Source organism: Excalfactoria chinensis, chromosome 6 (assembly GCF_039878825.1).
Source record: "Excalfactoria chinensis isolate bCotChi1 chromosome 6, bCotChi1.hap2, whole genome shotgun sequence".
Taxonomy (NCBI): domain Eukaryota; kingdom Metazoa; phylum Chordata; class Aves; order Galliformes; family Phasianidae; genus Excalfactoria; species Excalfactoria chinensis.
This window is the reverse complement of record NC_092830.1, coordinates 20,044,242-20,063,451: the sequence shown is the minus strand read 5'-3', so window position 1 is coordinate 20,063,451 and position 19,210 is coordinate 20,044,242. Positions and strand designations below refer to the sequence as shown.

The following is a 19,210-nucleotide window of genomic DNA, read 5'->3' as shown; positions in this document are numbered from 1 at the left end:
CAGAAGCTAATTTCCCCATAGTATCACACCACTCTTGTACCAACTGAAAAAGCCTCTTCCTGTTGACCACAACAGACCAGTAAATGTTTGGGCAAACGTACTTCCTACACCTTTGTGTTCATAACAAAGGCCACCAAGGTGAATATTCCCAGGTCATTCTCCCCATTGCATGTGTCAGACTGAGGCACAACACATCTGAGAGAGGAGAACCACAGATGTAAAAAGTATAGCACTCGTTAGATCTTAAGGCTGACTAAATACATTCACATTTGAGTCCATAAAAATCCAGATGTTTTAACAAAGTCATATACAAAAGACAAAACAAAAAATTCCAAGTGGCAGGAAAACCTCAGACTAAAGTGAAAGCCAGCTGATGACGTCTCCTCCTAAGTTGCTGTGACAGCCATGTTAGTTACTACAGAGCCATTACAGGGCACTATAAACTGTAATCCCTCTTTGAAGAACATCCAAGTTCCTAAGTACATTTACTAAAGATGCTTACATAAGCAACCATATTCTACCACTGCCACGCTTTTTATTTCCAGAATAAAGCCCCACCCCTTGGCTATCCTCAGAGCTCAGACTGCTCTCTTTCAGTACACCGTGATCAAGATGACAACCACATCTTGACTTACATCACTGATACCTCATACATTTACAGTTTGCCACATAATTACTTAAGCAGTTAATCAAGAGGTAAATGGAAGCTAATTCAACAGCCACTTGGCAGATTTCTTCACTGTATCGAGAAAAATGACAAGTCATTGAAAAGTAACCAGAGTTTAATAACAAACTTCTCCCAGAATTAAGTTAAATCCAATTACAAGTTAGCACCATTGTTCTGAAGCCTCTCATCTTGTTTAAATAACAGTACCACAATACATACATCAAGAACTCCGGCACCGAGAAAAGAAGGCAAGCACATTCAGAAAAGGACTGCTCTGCTTATAACTTACTGCTAGCCATATTGCAATAGTATGGTAGTAGGCCAAGGAGAGGACTGGAAATTAGAACTTCTACAGCGTTTATAATAGGATACAGACAGATGATCACATCAAAGTACCACCAACACTGAACAATTTATCCTATTCTGCTAAATGATATTAATCAAGTGCACCCCTTGAGCATTACAGTTGTGTAATTGTGATTACAGTGCAAAATATACTAGCATAAACTATCATGGAAATAGTTTATTTAAATGAAACTTGTATATTAAAATACAGATTTTAATAGGATATCTAAAGCCAACATCACTATCAACTTTGGTTCCATTGCACTTATGTCCAAACTCTCATCTAACATGCTTTCCTTTTGCAGTTCTGTGCAGCTCCAATTGCTTTCTTGTCACAATATTGTATTCTGTTCATCAGCTTTTCCTATGCACCCCTTCCTTTCCGCAAAGTGCTTGCATATAGAAGTAGATAGAAACAAAATACTCCATGCAAAGAGCTCAGGTACATTCTTTTCAAGGAGTTCAAATGATGCAGGCTGTCTGTCCATGCCCTTAAGCTAACCAAGAAACATGCACATCTAATTAGGAGTTTAAAGAAAGAGTGGGTTGCTTTAATACTTACAATGGCATTTCCAAGTCACATTAGCATTTATATTCTAAGATTCTGTGGCAATTTATTTACACATAGGTTAATATCTCTCTCTTTACTGCATTAACAAATTCTCTCCCAGGCACTTCCCCCAGAAAGCATCTGTTGGCAACACCAAGAGGTTGACAACCCTGCCCAGGGCTGGAACTAGGCGACTTCTGAGGTCCTTTCCAACCCAAGACATTCTATGATTCTATGAACACTGAAATAAATACATTTCAAACTCATCCATGACATGCAATCTCTTCACCTCAGAATCCATCGCGCAACAAGACCTAAGACATAGGCCACTACTTTAAGCCACTACTTTATAGACAATGTATGACAAGCTTCCTGTTCTTTGTAACACTTAGAGGTGTTGTAAGGAAAGACATTTATGTTATCTAAAAGATTACAGGAGTTACTGAAGGACTGGATGCAGCTGGAAATGTTAATAGTCATTTCCACAACTTAGAACGAGGAAGTCTAAATGAGAAAACATTTTTCTCTGTGCATGTAAAAATACTCCAGTGAAAATCTACTGCACAACACTCAGAGAGCAGGCAAACAAGGTACATTTACTTCAGAAAGAAAACCAGCAAGTTTACCAACAAATGGGTAAGCCGCCAACTGCATGTACTTTACTATTAACATCCCCTAACCCATTCATTTCCTATTTTATGACCAATTTTATCCATTACTTTCTTTTTATACTTACCTTTGAATCCCTCCAAATCTGCCAGCCCTTTTGCTGGCTTCTGTCTTCCACAACAATTAGTGAGAAAAGCACCGTATCACACATCCCTGCCCTATCCCCAGGAACAGAACACTTTGCCCGATGTCTTATTCTTTCAAATCTCAAACCTCTTCAAATTCACATCTTGCTATATGCCTTATTATGGGTCAGCCAACCATGGTTTGTTTGAAGGAGAAATTGAGATAGTCACTAAGAAAAACCCTTGAGTGCTTGAAACCTTTATGTACTTAATGACTTATTTCTGCTTCCACCTTCTAAAGCTACAAACTTTCTGAGGTGAGGAATGTTTTGGTATGTACACTGTGTATGAATGACCAAGACTTGGAAGTCCAACCATGTATTCCCTAACAACATAAATATGCACCAGCACTTTCTGATGCAAGTTTTGGTTCCTTGAAGCTAATAACCTTCAAGTCGCTCTTTTAACAGGTCAGATGATGGCAGTTTAGGGAAGAAAAGGGAAAGAAAATAGAGCAGAAGAAGAGCTATATGTTTAACAAAGTCCTACTAGAATTCAACATTTTCACATCTATTTCTGCTTCCAGAGGGCTTTTACTACCATATAAGTAGCCTTACGGTCTCTTAATTGGCCACAACCACTTTTAACTGGTCTCAAATGACCACAAAGATAGCACAATCCACAAAGACAGTACATCAAAAACATCCAGAACAAAATCTCCATGGATGACTTAAGAGGAACCTTAACTTCAACAGAGCATCTGGCATTGCCTTCCTACCAAATCAAACTGCAATTTATTGCCCACTAATGTATGTACATTAGGCCATTTCCTCTATGGCTCCACTTCACACAGAAGCAGAAACTGAAGGAAATAATGGAGTGCCCAACAAGTGGGAAAATAATTGCTCAACAAGCGTGGAACAAGAGAGAGTCAGTTGCACACCGTGCACATGTGGCAGCTCTTCAGAGGTAACAGAAGGCTGGTGTTACAGAACAAGCACACTGCGGGAACTCTGCCAAGCAACAGCCAGGAGCGCTTGTCCATCTAAATCCCGGGGTCCTTAAGAATTAGGGGTCAGGAAACAATTCCTTCCAACAGCACCACCTCCTGCCTGTACCTGCCACTCATTAGCTTGGTACAGACAGTAGACAAGGTCCAACCTCTCATCTTAAACCATGCACAAAGAACTGTACTATACTAAAAAGAGGCTAAACTGGTACTGCAAGATGGTGGTACAGGACAGTAGAAGAGCAAACCTGGATGTCCTGGCTTAAAAAGAAATGCAGAAATTCCTTATCTGAATACCATCTTACAGTTTTCAGTTGTGGGTTTGCCCCATCCCAACACCCAAAGATTTTTTCCTGCAAGTTTCTTAGGACTCAAAACACAAAACATGCTACGAGGTTCTCAAACTAGGGCTGCAGAACAAACTATCAAGTCCTTTCTGCCCTATTCAGTCTTAATTATCTAGTCTGTTAAAAGCTTCCGCTTCCCAGGAGTCACCTCACTCACAAACCGATGTTAAAGGCTTCAGTGAACAACTCAGAGATGAGTAAGCCTACAACTCCAAACAGTCTGCATAAATACTGCCCAACAAAACCTTGGGAAAGGTTACTATGCTTGCCCCAGTGCATACATAAGCTTCACGAATACTAATTAAACAGTTATTTTTCATCAAGCATATTGTTCCTTTTTCTTCTTTTATATCAAAAATAAACTAAATCTTAAGTGAAAAGACAATGTTGGTGTTAGTTCTGGGCTTGAGAAGTTTCCATCCCACAGGTCTTCCTGTGCAGCTGCCCATTCCTAGGGCACATTAACATCACTCCAAGAAAACCATCTAAACCATCTTAGAAGAACAGAATGAGTAATTCACTCAGAAAGAGACTGTTTTTTTACTACCCCAGTAACACTAGGAAAACCTGTCAAACATATCAATAAAAATATCTGTGGGAAACTCAAAGACCTGAGCCATAAGACAGCCCTTTCATTCATCTGATGCTGCAAAGAGATCAGAAGGAAGATGCACCTCTCTCAGAGAGGGCACCTGGAACTATCTGCAACTTCAAAGCAAAAATACTGCATTGGTTTACATTCTCTCTGCACTTGGAAGGATGCCTGCTTTCATGAAGACTAAGAACTTGCTTTTAAAATGACAACTTTTCCTGCAATTCTTAATACAGTACACAACAATCAAGTAGTCAGGATTCAGTCTGCAAACAAAGCATCAGATTAAGAGCATCACTATCATCCTCCTACTTTTTACAGAAAGAAGAAGAGAGAAAGTATTCAAGGAACTAAATGACCACTTCTGTACACCATGTTAGATCACGTGACACAGATTAGAATTGCACTGCCACCCATTAACAAGTACAACTAAATGTAAGTTACACAAGAAAACCTACTTTCCCCCCTCCCCACACACACACACTTTCCATTGGACAACGACCCTTGTGGGCCTCTTCCAAATCAGGCTATTCTATGACTCTTAAAAAAACATAATTGTAAAATGATGCAACAAAATGTTAGCCAGCATTGCTTGGTCTTCCAAAGTACAAAGTTAACATGTACAAATACCCGATACTGAACAAACGAAGATAATTTTTCCTTTCAAAAAGCAATCACAGGAACAGAAATAATTTAGGATCTTTTCTTATGAAGCTGCCATTAAAGCTTTTAATTTTTTTTAAATGTCTGCTCTAGACAACATTGCAATCCTTCAACAAACAAATGGAGAAGTGTCCCAGATACAGACAATCAGTATTCGCTATGTGCTAGTGCATCCAGTCACTTTTTGCAAAAATATGGCACTGCTCTTAACAGCCAAGTTAAGAACTACAAGCATTACAGACCTATGATGATATCATTTCTTTCCTATACTTAAAAAAAAAAACACATTAGGTTTTCCAAATTTCTTCACTTTGATAGTCTGCAATACATGTCTCAGAGTCCATTTAACTGCACTTAGAACACACTCTATTTCTACTACTTATTTACCACTTCTTAAAATGAGATCTTACAAGAAAAGTTCAGACACTGATCCCAAATCAGGATAAAATTTCTGTGTTTTTTCCCAACTGAATGTCAAATTTTCTCTAAAAACTGTTTCCAGAGATCAGACATGAGAAAATGAGCTTGCAATCAAATCTACATTCCAGAAAACTGATGGCGACAGTAACAAGTATATTAAATCAGTACACTGGGCAAAGGTTCTCCTATGGTTACAGTCATTTGACCTTTAGCCAGCTCTTAATGCCCCAGCCAACCCTCTAAAGATGGAGATTTGCAGCAGCTTCTTGTCTGAAATAAGCCATGAAAAGATTCTTCTGAACCCACTGTACAAGCATTCATTTAAAATGTCATGAATGTGCATGAAATCAGAGTGCTTCTAACAGCTTACTTTGCAGCTTCTGTTTAAATGCACTAACTCTGAACCACCAGAGGATAAAAGGACTCAAACCTTCCTGTCTGGCACTCATGGTCCTAAAATATACACAAGTACCTCTTCACAGGTGTGTTTACCTAGTTTAAACCTTATTTAAATAGACTCTTGATGCACACACTTTCCACAAACACCTGCTTCTCCCACTGCTGACTTGTACAAGGCTGTTGCATTCAGTCATCTTCTGTCCTAAAGCCATCCTACACACCAGCCAGCAGTAATTCAGTCATGACAATCCTGCTTACTGACTCATCCTTCCAACCAGGGCGAACCGCTACAGATGTACCTGCTTTCACCTACACATCATATAGGAATGGTTTGAAGATTTCAACAGTCACAGCAAGATTTACGTAAACTCAAACCTTAACAGATCATACAAAAAGAGGCTTATGATGGAATTCTATTTCTAGACCTCTGCCTACTGAGCTCAGCCACATCCTAACACTGAAACACTCAGGAAAGTAAAGATGCTTTGTTACCACTGGATGTCAAAAAGAAGTTTCCTTTTCTTGATCTAAAACAATAACAAAACCGACAGCACAAAAAGACTCCAACATCCAGACATATCTTCTACTACTGATTACACTTTGAAAAGCAGTGAAATTAAAGTTGTGGTGACAAAAGCCCTTGATAAGAATTTCTACTAATTCTATGGCTTCCATTAATTTAAAAATAATCTTTAAATCACAGTTTTATTCTGATTTTGTGAGCATGGACGAAGCTCAATACTCATTGTTTGCATGCAGTCATAACTGAGGACACTGATCTGTGGTTTAACTACGCAATGGAAATATACCATAGCAGGCATGGTTACGGTGCTCATCCTAGTACAAGCATTTAACTATTACATTTATTTTGGAGTCATGAATACAACACTCAAGATGAGAGTACATCTATTTTTCTATTTTCCATGCAACTGCTATAAATAATAACTGAATACACGCAGCACGTAGGTATAAAAACGGCATTAAAAAAAACAAGATGGGATCAGAACAGACGTTCATTTTCTTTTATAAATCTGCACTAAGTTACGACAGAAATTAACTTTCTCTATAAGAACTTTTAAGGCGTCGTTATTCCCCATGAGTCCAAGGCCTTTCACTAGGTACACTGAATCACAGAAGTGAAGTTATTCTTACCATAACCATGGGATTGTTTGTGCTGAGCAAGAACACCTTCTCTAGATGTTTCCTTCAAGTGTCCATTCAGATATTACAGTGGGATGGGATACCACCAGGTGGTTGCAGGCAAGGACTTACTGGTTTTGGTAAATCAAATAAAACATTTGTTAATTTAGTTATTCTTGTGGAACAACACTTTGAAATGGGAATTTGTAGCTGCAGGAGGTATACAGTGCATCTATATACCCTTGACCGGGGCATTTCAGCACCACGGTCATGACAGAGTTAATACCCACTAGCTCAGAGGAGAACAAAAGGTACTCCACTGCAACATGCCTAACATTTACATTGCCTCTCTTTGCTCATTAAACAGGTTTTGGTTAAATAATGAACAAACTGTATTACAGACTCCGATGAGAATTCCAAAATTATAAATCAACTGGTAAAGCCCAGAGGAGAATGAAGGGAGTGGGAGGGAAGGAAGGATAATATTGACTAATATAAAGGGCGCAGCTTGACAGTGGATATTCCTGCCACACCTGATCAAACATGCTCCATGGGGGAGGGGAAGGGGGGGCGAGAGCAAGAGGGGAGATGGGACAAGGCAGCCTGAAATTTGCATCCGGAACAGATTAAAATGGGTTCTTGGGGGATTGAGAAAATACATAATATATATTACTATAAATGCAAAATTGTACTAAAAGCTAACTCAAATGTCAAAGATTACAGCTTGAATAAATTTAAATATAAAAGCAATGTGTTTCCATGAGCTAATGAAAGAGACATGAAAGGAAGGTCGAGGGGGGAAAAAAAATAAGAAAAAACTAAGTTTGGACTTTTCATTGCCTGAAAGATGAGGCAGGAGGTTCTGTATCAAAGTATTGCTTGGAAACCAGCTCATGCCTAGAACTGGAAAAAAAAACAAAGCACACCAGTGATGTCCTATCTCAAGCCACTAGTCTGAAAATAGCAGTCGTTGAAGCTGAAATTACCTATTTAAAAGAACCCTATGTAATCAAACCACCATGCTACGATCATTATCATACATAAGCAATTACCAGCTCAGTGTAAACCTCACTTAAGTGATGAGTGAACTCACAGCATCTCTAAGTCTCTCAGTACATTAAACTTTGCTTTCTCTAATACAAGCAGATCTTTGGCTTGCATTTTCTCCCAACAAGTCAACAACATATTGCATCCAGGTTCTACAGATAAATAGCCAACCCCTGATATTTATTCACATTGCATTTAATCAAGCAACCTGACATCCCCTCATCTTCTTGATATGAAGTGGTATTTGCAGGGCAAAGAATTTCAAGAGTCTCATCTTCAAGAGAACTTCATTTCACAGAAGGAAGAGATTAGTGCCACGGAAATCATCCTCCCAAGACAACTTTGGAGATTGTATGCACATCCTACAGAATATGACTGAGCTTCCAAAAACACATAAATCCAGCATGTCATTTAGTCTGTGGAGGGAGCATCCAGAACAAAAATACTATCCAGAAATACACACTGTGCAGGAGTTGTCTATGATACCATGACCTGACAGATGAGTCTTGCCCAAAGCCAAGAGAAATGCTTCAGGCAAAGGAGGAAAAAACAAAAAACAAACAACAAAAAACTAAACAAAAAACAAACAAAACAAAGAAAAAGAAAAAGCACTACACTTGTAGGCAGCCACAAAAGAGGAAGGAATAAGGACTTAAATGCTGGCATGGGTCCTCAGCACTCCTGTTCTAGTAAATTTTCTTCTAAAAGGATTCAAATCTCAGCACTGACATAAGAACAGGCCCACTCCACAATCAGAAGTGAAAAAGTCCATCTCAAACTTAGGCTGAATGTAGTTCTAAACACCCACTGTGATAATGGGATCAGAAATAAACCTTACTTTCAAATATTGCAAATAAGAAACCCTGGAAAGAACAGCAGCACAGCATTAGCTCACCTCCAGACTCTCAATATATACCAAAGTTAAACAGCTGCTCCTGAAACTAATAATAGAGGAAGTCTAGGTGGAAACAGGAAAATGAGCTGGAAGTGAAAACCTGGTCAGAACCAACATCGCAGCCATATGCTCCACTACTGAAATCAGTATAGAGTCCAAGGACTTTTTGGTACAACTGGTCACAAAGAAAACCATACACTTTGAGATTCAGGAGATCCAAATGGAAAGTGATCTTTATTCTTCACTTGCTACTGGTAATGAATGGTGAAACCCAACAAATCAAAGACTGTAAGGAGAAGCCAGATAATGGGAGGCACCTTGCCAAACAGATTTTCTTGTTGTTCAAAGACTGGAAAGCATGAACAAAACACAAGATTATACATAATATTCCAGATTTCCTATATTACTATAAGCATCAATATAAAGAAAAAAGCATGCACGTAGACACAGAAATATATGTACATAAACACACACAATACACAATACATACACATATATATGCATACATCCAGACGATAGCAAGAAGTTCTATTTCTCTAGAAAAGCATACACCTATTTGCCCTTTTTTCATTTTTTGCTATCTCTGGATAGTAAATAAGACAAAATAGCACACCTGCGCACAGACAGAAAGGAAAAAATTATTTGCATGTACCAAAGCAAGTACACATACCTGTTGATTTCTGTATAAGCTTACCTGTTATATTATTCAGCACTTCTTTTAAGACACTAAAGCTATGCAGCAAGGGATCCCTTTCTTCATCCTGCAGGTATTACATAGGAAGGAAGCCATTAATGAAGCAAACATACTTCTGAAGATGCATCTTAATAAGGAGTATGTAAAGTCCTCACTTTCATATTCAGGGAGTATCACGGGTTGAGCTATCACTGACAGATTATTTACTCCATCAAAATCAAGAAATGTATTTTTGTTTTCCTTCTAGCACTATCCTACGTTATACAGCTCAAATATCAAATAGGTTCAAGACAGTGAAATCCACTTTGGGTCTATTGTCCTTTGAAGTATTTCTGACTAGCCCTCCACTGTTCAATAAATTTCAGAGCAGATCTATCTCATATCATATTTAAATGGCTCATCTGGATTTGCTATAATGTTAATCTATGCAGATTGTAATGGGAACAGAAATACAATGACATTTGGTGCCATTAAAATAACCTGAAGAAAGAACGAATAAACCTGAAGAAAGTATGAATAACTGCATCCTTTAGCTTTAGTTTATCTTCGCGTTATTAAAGTAAGTTTCTCCAAGCTGTGTACATCTGCAGCCACACCTACTACTGAGTGGCAGTGAGCACTAACGAAGAAATGCTTGTTAGAAGGAACAAGGGCCCTGCCCTATGACAAATTGAAATCACAGCCATCTACTTATCATTTGGCATTCTGAAGTGCACCACAGATCCAGCACACCACAGGCATATCATCTTCACTGCGTAAGCCACAAACTGACACTGGCGTCATTAGACTTAGAAACATTGTATTAATGACTTTTAACAGAACAGGTACAGAACTACAAGCAAATATTAAAGAATAAATAAATAAAAGGACTTCTGTAAAAGAAGCACAAATGGGTAGCAGCAACCCAGGGCAACTTACCAGGTGTGTGTGAGTGCTCCATCGGGCATTACGCTTGATGGCTCCCACCACTGCATTGATTTCGCCTTGTACAATGTAAATGTTTTTATCCACCATCTTGACAACCCTGAAAATAAAGATAATTCAAATCAATCTCCAGTCCTCTGAATCATTCCCCTCCTCAGACAGAACATCCAGACAGATCCAATCAAGCAGAAGGTCTACAGAGATGCAAGAGAACACTTCTACAACTTTTTCTCCATAAAAACATGTAAGTTTTTCATCAAGAAGACAACAAAAGAAGAGCACTTTTCCACAGAATGCATTTTCAAGAACATCAAAGTAGACTGTTAAATAGAATACCAGCATAACTTCATCAAAGCCCAGCCCTCATTTTTTCCCCTGGTACATTTAGGTGCAGAGGAAGATGGTGTAAGGGAACTGGGACGTGCCTCCATGACAATGCAACTCCACACTCACTCCTGCATTTATGCGAAGTCCTGCAGACCTACACAGAACACAGTGCTAATCTTGCACTGCTAAATAAGCATCAGTGGCTTAAATAAGACAACTAAAGGGAAGCTCTTCAGGACTCTGACAAAATAACACCATGCATAAAATGCACTGATTTTCACACACTGCTTCATTCGAAAGGCTTTAAGAAAGAGAAGGACAAAAAGCAAGGGTAACACCCCATGAAGAAACGAGAATAAAACTGGATGGGACATGGGAAGAAAAAGTGAGAAAGCAAAAGGTGGGCATTCACACTCATACAGGCTGAGGCTTATACAGAGAGAGTCTCTGGTGTATGTGGAAAGAAAGCCAGAAAAGCAAAATCATACAACAAGCAAAAGAGAAACATTTTTAAGGACCTGAGAAAAAGAAAGAGCAGTTTACATCGGGGTTGTTCTCTCTATTCTAACTACAGCCCAGACACAGAAAAGCATAAGCAAGTAAGAATGAAGAGGAATGAACAGACATGACTGTTTACAAAGAATAAACAGGATTTCTAAAGAGTCCAGAGTCAGATGATACCATGTCTGAAGTACAAGAATACAAGAAGTACTGAGTGGAACTGTAGCTAATCGTGAGACTTTTTCAGAAGATATGAAAAGAAAATGAGGAATCCAGTTTGAAATCCCAACAGGACGTCCATAGGAAAGCAGCTGAAACGTTAATCACAACCCTTCAAACTAGACAGGTGCACTTCCAGATGAGACAAGCACACTTAAAGGGTTCCACTGTGGTGGAGGAAACAAAGGACAATTGGGATGTTTGCCCACGTAGAAAAAGCAGAGCAGGGAAGGACAGAATTTTTGATCTTACTCCAAGCTTCAGCAGCATCACGGCAAAAATTTCAGAGCACGCATAGTGGATATGAACTCCCATTAATTAACATGTTTGAGTTATCAACAACTCTTCAAATACACAAATTTCCTCAGAGCAAAACTGACTAATTTGCTAGAGGACTCTGTAAACAAGAAAGAAAAATACAGTAAAAAGATGCCTTGTCAAGGGAGAGCATCAGATTTGTTGTTTCCATTTTTCACCTTCTTAGAAGGGTGAATAATCCTACAGCAACGCCATTTCTTACTTCATTTCATTGTTTAAAATAACGGTACTGCTAAGCATTACACAGGAAGTCAGGGGCAAAGACAAGAATACCTTACAGCACAGAAACTGCCCTAACAGTCCAGATCTGCGCTACCAGCTTATTCAGAAAAGCAAGCACGTGTCTGTGCCACGCAGTTTGCCTGCACATTGAAATACAGTGGTTCATCACCTCCTGCCACATCTGCACCTAACACAACCACAGATATTGTCCTGTGACTTCTTCAGTGCTTGAGATGTTCCCATCCTCAACAGCTACCTTCCTTCATCGTTCAGTTATAGGATACAAATGCCTTCAGATATGATTAAGGCCATCTTTTATTTATTTATTTATTTTCTACTTCAGCTTGTCATCTTTTAGCGTAAAATGGGAGCTTTTGTCTCCGTTGGCAAATTCCTTACTTGATGTTCTCTTCTTTTTCCATACAACTACACAAGATATTTCAGAGATCAATGTTCTACTCCATAAAAGAACTTCCGAGGAAATACGCTGTACACCCAAATCTGCCAAAAGCCAAGTTGTTGTGCCTTCACTGTTACAAGACAATACTGTGCACATAAATCCTGAAGTGCCATCCCAGTGACTTCTAGAAACAAAGGCTCCCCTAACCTGATTTGGAAAAGCATGTAAAGATATACCAAACACGTATCACGTCTTGCACACACATATAGATGCTCAGCAGTTCTGCACATTTAAAACAATGCTAAAGCTTAGATGCTATACTACACACTAGGGAATCTTCCCGTAGCACCCCTATTTCTCATCTTCTATCTTTAACCTGAAAGGATAAAGAATGACAAGCTGGCTAAACTCAGTCCTTCCTGAATGAACGAGGCTTATAATGCTCAGCTTTCCACAAACCTGGTGCTACCTCCAGTCAGCAAAACATGACAGACAAGTTTCCAGCACACGCCTGTTCCTTTACACTTACTGGGAAATTAAACATACTGACCCTTTCAAACAAGGGTATAAAAGTAAATCCACGTCACTTGATATGGCCTTCCTAACATACTACAATCCTGCAAGACTTTATTTTGCTCCAAAGCTACCCCTCCATTGCTAACTATTTCAGAATGCACTCCTTTATCTTTCTTTCCCCCCTCACCACAGATTCCATTAAATGCAACTTTATTCAAAAATTGCACACATAAATGCACACTTACTGGTCCAACACAAGTGAAACCACCCATCATGCTGGAAAACACGACTTGGCACTTGGAGCTATGCTCATCACACATGCAGCCCACTTCACCACAAACACTGGGTTAAGGTGGGAGAAACTTCTGCTTCACACTTAAGCTCACAGTTAACCAAGCAACATACAAACACGTTCCAAAGCAAACCACAGGCAACCGTCCTCATTCATGGCAGGGACCTTTGGAGCCGTGTGCTGGAGAAGGAACAAGAAATTAGTTGCAGGGGAAAAAAAGGCCAGAGCATCTTGTAAGCTCAACCTACCGAACACCTCAACCACTCAGCACAAGTTTAATTCGAGGAATGGAAATTGTTTCTGTAAACTCTGTAATTCCTGAAGCACGCCCTTTTTAAACTGTCTGACATCTCCAAGGATTCAAGCAACAACCACTCATGGGGCTTAGAACAGACGTTCTACATTAAAAGAAGTTTGAAGATTGAAATTAATGTTTGAATTGTATTAACACGAAAGCCCATCTCCCTCTCACAATGGATTCATACATCTGCTGAAATCTATAGACCTGTCCTCCAATTTTGCTCCTGCTCAGCACTTCACCATGCAGCTCCACACCAACACAGCTGACCAGCCCCCCAGAGAAATGGGAAAGCTGTCATCATTCACAGTCACCCTCTAGGATGGTTAGGATCGCAAAGAGTGGAACAAGGCAGACACCTAGGCATTTCATTGAACATCGAAGTCTAATATTCACGTCTGTCACTTTGGCAACTCTCAATGGGCAGAGATGACAGCTATACTGAGACTCTTTAAATAGTAACAGGGACCGTAACAGAGTAACTTTCACATAAAAACAATGACAAGATTTACATCTGCTAACGCTATCTCACTGAACATTCTGCTGCTTAGCCCTGAAACATACTGCCCCAATTTTTTCTGTTACATAAGAAGTCACTCTTCTTCCCCTGCAGGGAAATATCCACAACTCCACTGGAAATCAAGCAAGAGTTAGCATGAAGAGTGACACAGTCTGGCACATGTCCATCAAGTCACTCCTCCCTATCGCAAACTTTAGCCTTCAGCTATGCTAACCGACTCAAATCCAGTGAAATCACTACAGTAATTAGCAGTAATGAGAAGTGACAATACTATATATATAGAAAAGGTAGTACTTAAGAACAAGTTTGTACTGAGCAAAATTTGCTCACACACAGGAGTACAGTATCTGACCTAGTCTCTGTATCATGTCCTGACACAACATTCTGCTACCACAACAGGATACACAGCACTTCCCAATCAGCAAATCAGAAGTGCTTCTCACCTAGCAGCAAGCTGACAGCAAAGCCTTTTCTCCCTTTCAGAGTGCCCATGCCAGTTACATGAATTGCTCACCAGGAAGTTAAACATGGTGTGTTGCTTTTTTTTTTGTTTGTTTTGTTTTCTTTCATAACAGCTGCTGTACAACGAGTGTCACAGGCTGACAAGGTCGTTGAGCTGGAGGTACTCCTGCAAAGCAGGGCACGGGCCTGTGCCGGCAGGTCTGGGCAGTGAGACGTGCTGTCTGAAACACAGCCAGCACCGGCAGGGCAGCGGCGACACCTGACAACGGTAGCACCGGCTTCTGCAGGCCCGCACCTTTAGCTGTGATAACTAGACAGAGATTGGGAGACGAGCAGAAACCTCCTGCCCGGCTGTCAAACCCGAGGAACCAATCTGAAAGCGCGAAGGGGGGGCTCTCCCTTCCGGCCGCTTCGTGCGACCAAAGCGACGAAGCGCGATACCGGGGAGCTCAGGACGCGCATCCCACGCCGACTGCGGCCCTCCCTCCCACACAGCCGCCCGTGGGGTGCGGCAGCAGCTCCGCCGTGTGACCGAGCGCAGGGAGCGGGGCTGCGTGGCCGTACGGCACCTGGGCCCGGCCCGGTCCGGCCCGCGGCTCTCCCCGGGACGCTCCCCCAGCCGCGCACGGTGAGGCCCGCTCCAGCCCCCCGCCTGCCTCGGGGGTTCCCGGCTCCGCCCGCGCCCCCCGCCGCAGCCTCCCTCCCTCCCTCCCAGCCCTCGCGTCGCGACACTATCGCGACAGGCGCTCGCCGCCCGGCACTGACCCCCGCATCCAAAATGGCGGCGCCTGCTCCCCGCGGCGGCGGCGGCCGCTTCACACATCGGTCGGGCGGACGGCGCCGCGAGCGGGGGCTGGGCCCGGCCCTGCCACTGTCCGCCCGCCCCTTCCTCCCGGCGGCGGCGGGCGAGGCGGCCGCGCACGGGGTCCTCCCGGCCACAGGCAAACGGAACCGGCTCGACTCCGCTCGCACTGACGTGGAAACCGGCGCACCCCAACCCGCTGCCTGGTTACTGGGCCGACGGACAGCCCGCGGAGCCAACCCACGCGCGGCGTGGCGGCCGGTTCGCCGGGCTACCCAATAGAAACACGGGCTGAAGCCGGAGGAGGCGGGATATCCAGTGACAAGTCGAAGAGAACCAATGGCGGCAGAGAAGGTAGAACTAGCAGGGCCACTGGCCAATCGTAAGGGAGCCTTGAGGCCGAGTGGAGCATCAAGGGCGGTTGAGGGGAAGCCGGGAGGCGGGGCTGTCCGCGCAAGGCATTGTGGGCCGGGCCTGCCTCCCTCCGCGTCGCGTCTGGGGTAGCGTGGGCCTGAGCGACTGAGGGTGAGAACACTGTTAGCTCCCAGCTCTGTGATCCAGAGGTCAAGATATTTGCTCCAGCTGGTATTTACCTGTTAATAGGCAGAGTTCAGAGCCGGAAGGTTAAGCTGTAATTGCAGTAAGTGGCCACATACATTCCTCAGAAGTGGAACAAGAAACTGCATGTTCTGGCAATAGTGGTAGTTTCACAGCCGGCAGCTTTTGGCTCCTCAGATACAAAACAGGTGTTCAGATAGATACCCAGTGCAGGGAGACTGCAAAAGCTACCAGGGCAGCAAGCAAAGCCTGGCAGAACAGGATTTCTCTTTGCTAATGAGCTGTCCTTTCCTCCTGCCCTGCAGCAGGAGCAGCTGAAGTGCCCGGTAGTGCCCACCAGCCATTAGGGAGTTCCCAGGGACCACTCGCCCATCAGCTCTCCTCCCACCAAGGGCCTGTCTGTGGCACAGGCCAGACCCCCTCCCAGCCAAGCCTACCTCTCTGCCAGTGAAGGGGCTGCAGCCTCTCCGTGCCTTCTGCTGCTGCCCAGAGAGCTGCAAAGTGCTTATGAAAGCCTGTCACGGAGCTTGAAACCAAGCCAGCCAGGAGCCTTCTGCTTCACCCAAATGCATCTTAGTGCATTAATAAAGAGCAAACATTGCAGTGTGCTTTGTGCTTTGCATTTTTACTTACAATCTAGTACTGCATTGTCTGCAGAGAAAACAATACAGCACAGCCCCACACTGTCTGGGAGCAGCAAGTTCACTCGCACGCACCAGGCACTGTGTCATCCAGCCCTTGGGTAGTCCAGCACCACTCTGTACTGAGGGGGTGCAGGCAGGGGAGATGGGAAAGGCCCGTGTCGCTTTATTCCCAAGGCACTGGTTCTTACAAACAGCACAGGACAGCAAAACTCAAGATCAGAACAGCAAAACGTGCAAATCCGTCATATTCCTGCAGTCTGGTCAGGAAGGGGTTTGACTCAGAAGGCGGAAGCTTGCAGACACTCTCCTCAGAGATGAGCATCCAAAATAAATGTCGCAGTCATTCCCAGCAGCTGCCCCTTTCCAGAGCAAGCTCAGGTAGGGACCAGTCCACAGCCAGCTGAAAGCTCTCCAAATGGAAACTGATGTTCTGCATCTGGTACAATCTGCTCTCAGGCCAGGACCTACAGCTGGAGCAGAAGAGCTGAACTGAGACACTCAAGAACAGTCAAACCTTTCTCTGGCAATCATACAGAACACAGTACTGAAGCTGCAGAGTAGCCTCCTTGAGCTGAAACATCCTCCTGGCTGTTCTATATAGCCTATGTCTTAGGAGCACTTCCCAGTGACACGAGACTCCCAGTGTTTTCCATGTTCTCTGCTCGGCCACAAGCAGCCATGCCTTTTGGCAGGAGCAACCTAAGCTCAGTTAGTCATATCTTTTGTCACCTCTTGGCAAGGCTACAGCTACATGATACACCTAGGCATGAAGCCCACATCACTTGGCAAATGCCAGCTGGACAAGCACACTGTAGTGGGAGCCGCGACTACCACAAAGGCATCAAACCCACCCTCTGCCTCTTGGCCCAGGAGGCCAAACCACATTGTCAGTTCTGATCTTCAAAGCGTTTGATGGCATGAACCCAGCATGGCTAAAAGATTAGTTAAGACACAAAGGTGGAAATCATGACCAGCAAAGCCAATTTGCAGCACCCTCTGAGAGCAGCAAAACCAGACAGCTGCAGGACTGGATCTGCCTGTAACAGAGACAGGATTTCCTCTGAGAACACACTTCTCCTAGGCAGCAAAAAGTGAAGTATGCCTAACCTGCTTTGTGGTCCCCCATTCTGCATATCCCATCTCTCTGACAAGATGCAGCCTAAATTCAGTCTTGTTTTAGTTTGCTTTTACTTCTTTCCTCCCCTCCTCCCCTCCTTACTTTCTAATTAATGTGTAGTAGTAACATCTGTCTCCTGAGCTCAGGTGAAGTCCTTGGTCTCTTCTCCAGCAGTGAATCCTCCAGTTGGTGAGACAATATGAACTGCAGCTCAGAATGCTTGGCACCATCCACAAGAGCTGCTGCTACATTTCATGATCAAATGGAGAGCCCTCCCTCCCAGAGATGGTTCCTGCAAGAGGAGGCTGTCCCAGAGAAAGCCTTCCTGTTCCCAGATTGTCTTCATGCTGCACTCCACAGGGAACAAGCCTGAGATGGAGTGCTGGTTCTTATTTGCAGTTGCCCAAAGGAAATAGCTAAAAATACTTTTGTTTCATCATTACTTTAAAGCATAAGCACTGCCTGTATTTGTTGCAGGCTACTCACTGTGGAAGGCTCGAAGGGATGAGAGGCGATTCACATAATTCCCTTCATTGCTGCAGACCATGAGCTGGGTTTTCTCCTTCCCTTAGGCATGTGGTGAGAGAGACGGACTGTCCTGGGGAGCTGCTGTGCTGTGCCTGCTCCTGCAGGAGGTTAAAATCAGAGATGGGAAAAGACGTGATCTGGTTTGCAGTCACATCCTGGAGGCACAAAGCACTGAGGCAAATGGGAACCTCAGATTGCTACTATTAATAAACGTGGTAATTTCTCATGAGCATCTCAACACTGACAGCTTCTCTTGAGCCTTCCCACACCCCCTGCACTGCCATGTTAGTGTGTTTCTGAACATCAGTCCATAGTGCCACATCTTCTTAACCCCTCTTTACATCCCGCAGCCCTCCCATGTGCATTTATCTACCCTTACTTATCTATGTGCTACACGATGCGCTTAGCAGGCTCCCTCGGCACGGCTCATAAGTCACCGGGGTTAAAATCCACTCCTATTCTCACATTATCTCCTAATCTCTAAAACCCGTCGGTGGAAGAACTCCGGGCTGACCTTTGGCACCATAAGCCGGCGCACGTATCAGTAATGAAGTGACTCGAGGGTGGAAACCCGGCCGCAGGACCGCGCATCTCTCCCTCCACGCCCGGCAGCGGAGGCACGGCACCCCGCGGCGGGGCCCACGAAAGGAAGCCGAAGCGTTCCCGGTGCGACGAGAGCTGGGACGGCGCGGGCAGTAACTAACGCGCAACCGGAATTCCCGACAGCTGCCGCTGCCTGCGCGCCCAGCAGCCGGCTGCGGGTCCGGACGCGGCGGACAACGTCTCCAGGCCGCAGAGCCGTACCCACACGTGTCCCCCGGCAGCGCCGCACCCGGACCCCCCGCATCCTCCGCACCCCTTCCGCGGCGCGGCCACAGCGGCGAAAGCCGTGCGGCAGGGCGGGGGCGCGGCCGTCGCGGCGAAGGCGTGATCTAACGCCCGCCTTTGCGAATCGGAGAGCCGGAGAGCGGCGGGATGCGGACGAACCGTGCGGAGATTGGTCGGTGTGGAAACGGGGCTGGCCCGGGGCGGGCGGTGCTGGACGGGGCGGGCGGCAGCC

The 19,210-nt window shown here is 43.9% G+C and overlaps 1 protein-coding gene and 1 long non-coding RNA gene across 5 annotated transcripts in view; both read right to left on the bottom strand.

Moving 5' to 3' along the window:
* Positions 1 to 15,489, bottom strand: part of GBF1 (golgi brefeldin A resistant guanine nucleotide exchange factor 1) — a 93,144-nt gene extending 77,655 nt beyond the window's left edge. For all 4 annotated transcript variants that reach the window (XM_072340605.1, XM_072340606.1, XM_072340607.1 and 1 more), the window contains exons 1-3: positions 15,267 to 15,489; positions 10,421 to 10,526; positions 9,503 to 9,569 (exon numbers count right to left, since the gene is read on the bottom strand). In XM_072340605.1, coding sequence (XP_072196706.1) covers positions 9,503 to 9,569; positions 10,421 to 10,526; positions 15,267 to 15,274 — 181 coding nt within the window. In that variant the 5' untranslated portion in view covers positions 15,275 to 15,489. The remainder of the gene's footprint in view (positions 1 to 9,502; positions 9,570 to 10,420; positions 10,527 to 15,266) is intronic.
* A 1,038-nt stretch (positions 15,490 to 16,527) lies between these two features.
* On the bottom strand, positions 16,528 to 19,034 carry LOC140254242 (uncharacterized). Its single transcript, XR_011904103.1, has 3 exons — positions 18,665 to 19,034; positions 18,109 to 18,248; positions 16,528 to 16,975 (listed from the first exon to the last, which is right to left on the bottom strand). It is a non-coding gene; the product is annotated as an uncharacterized lncRNA (long non-coding RNA).
* Between the last annotated feature and the right edge of the window lie 176 nt (positions 19,035 to 19,210).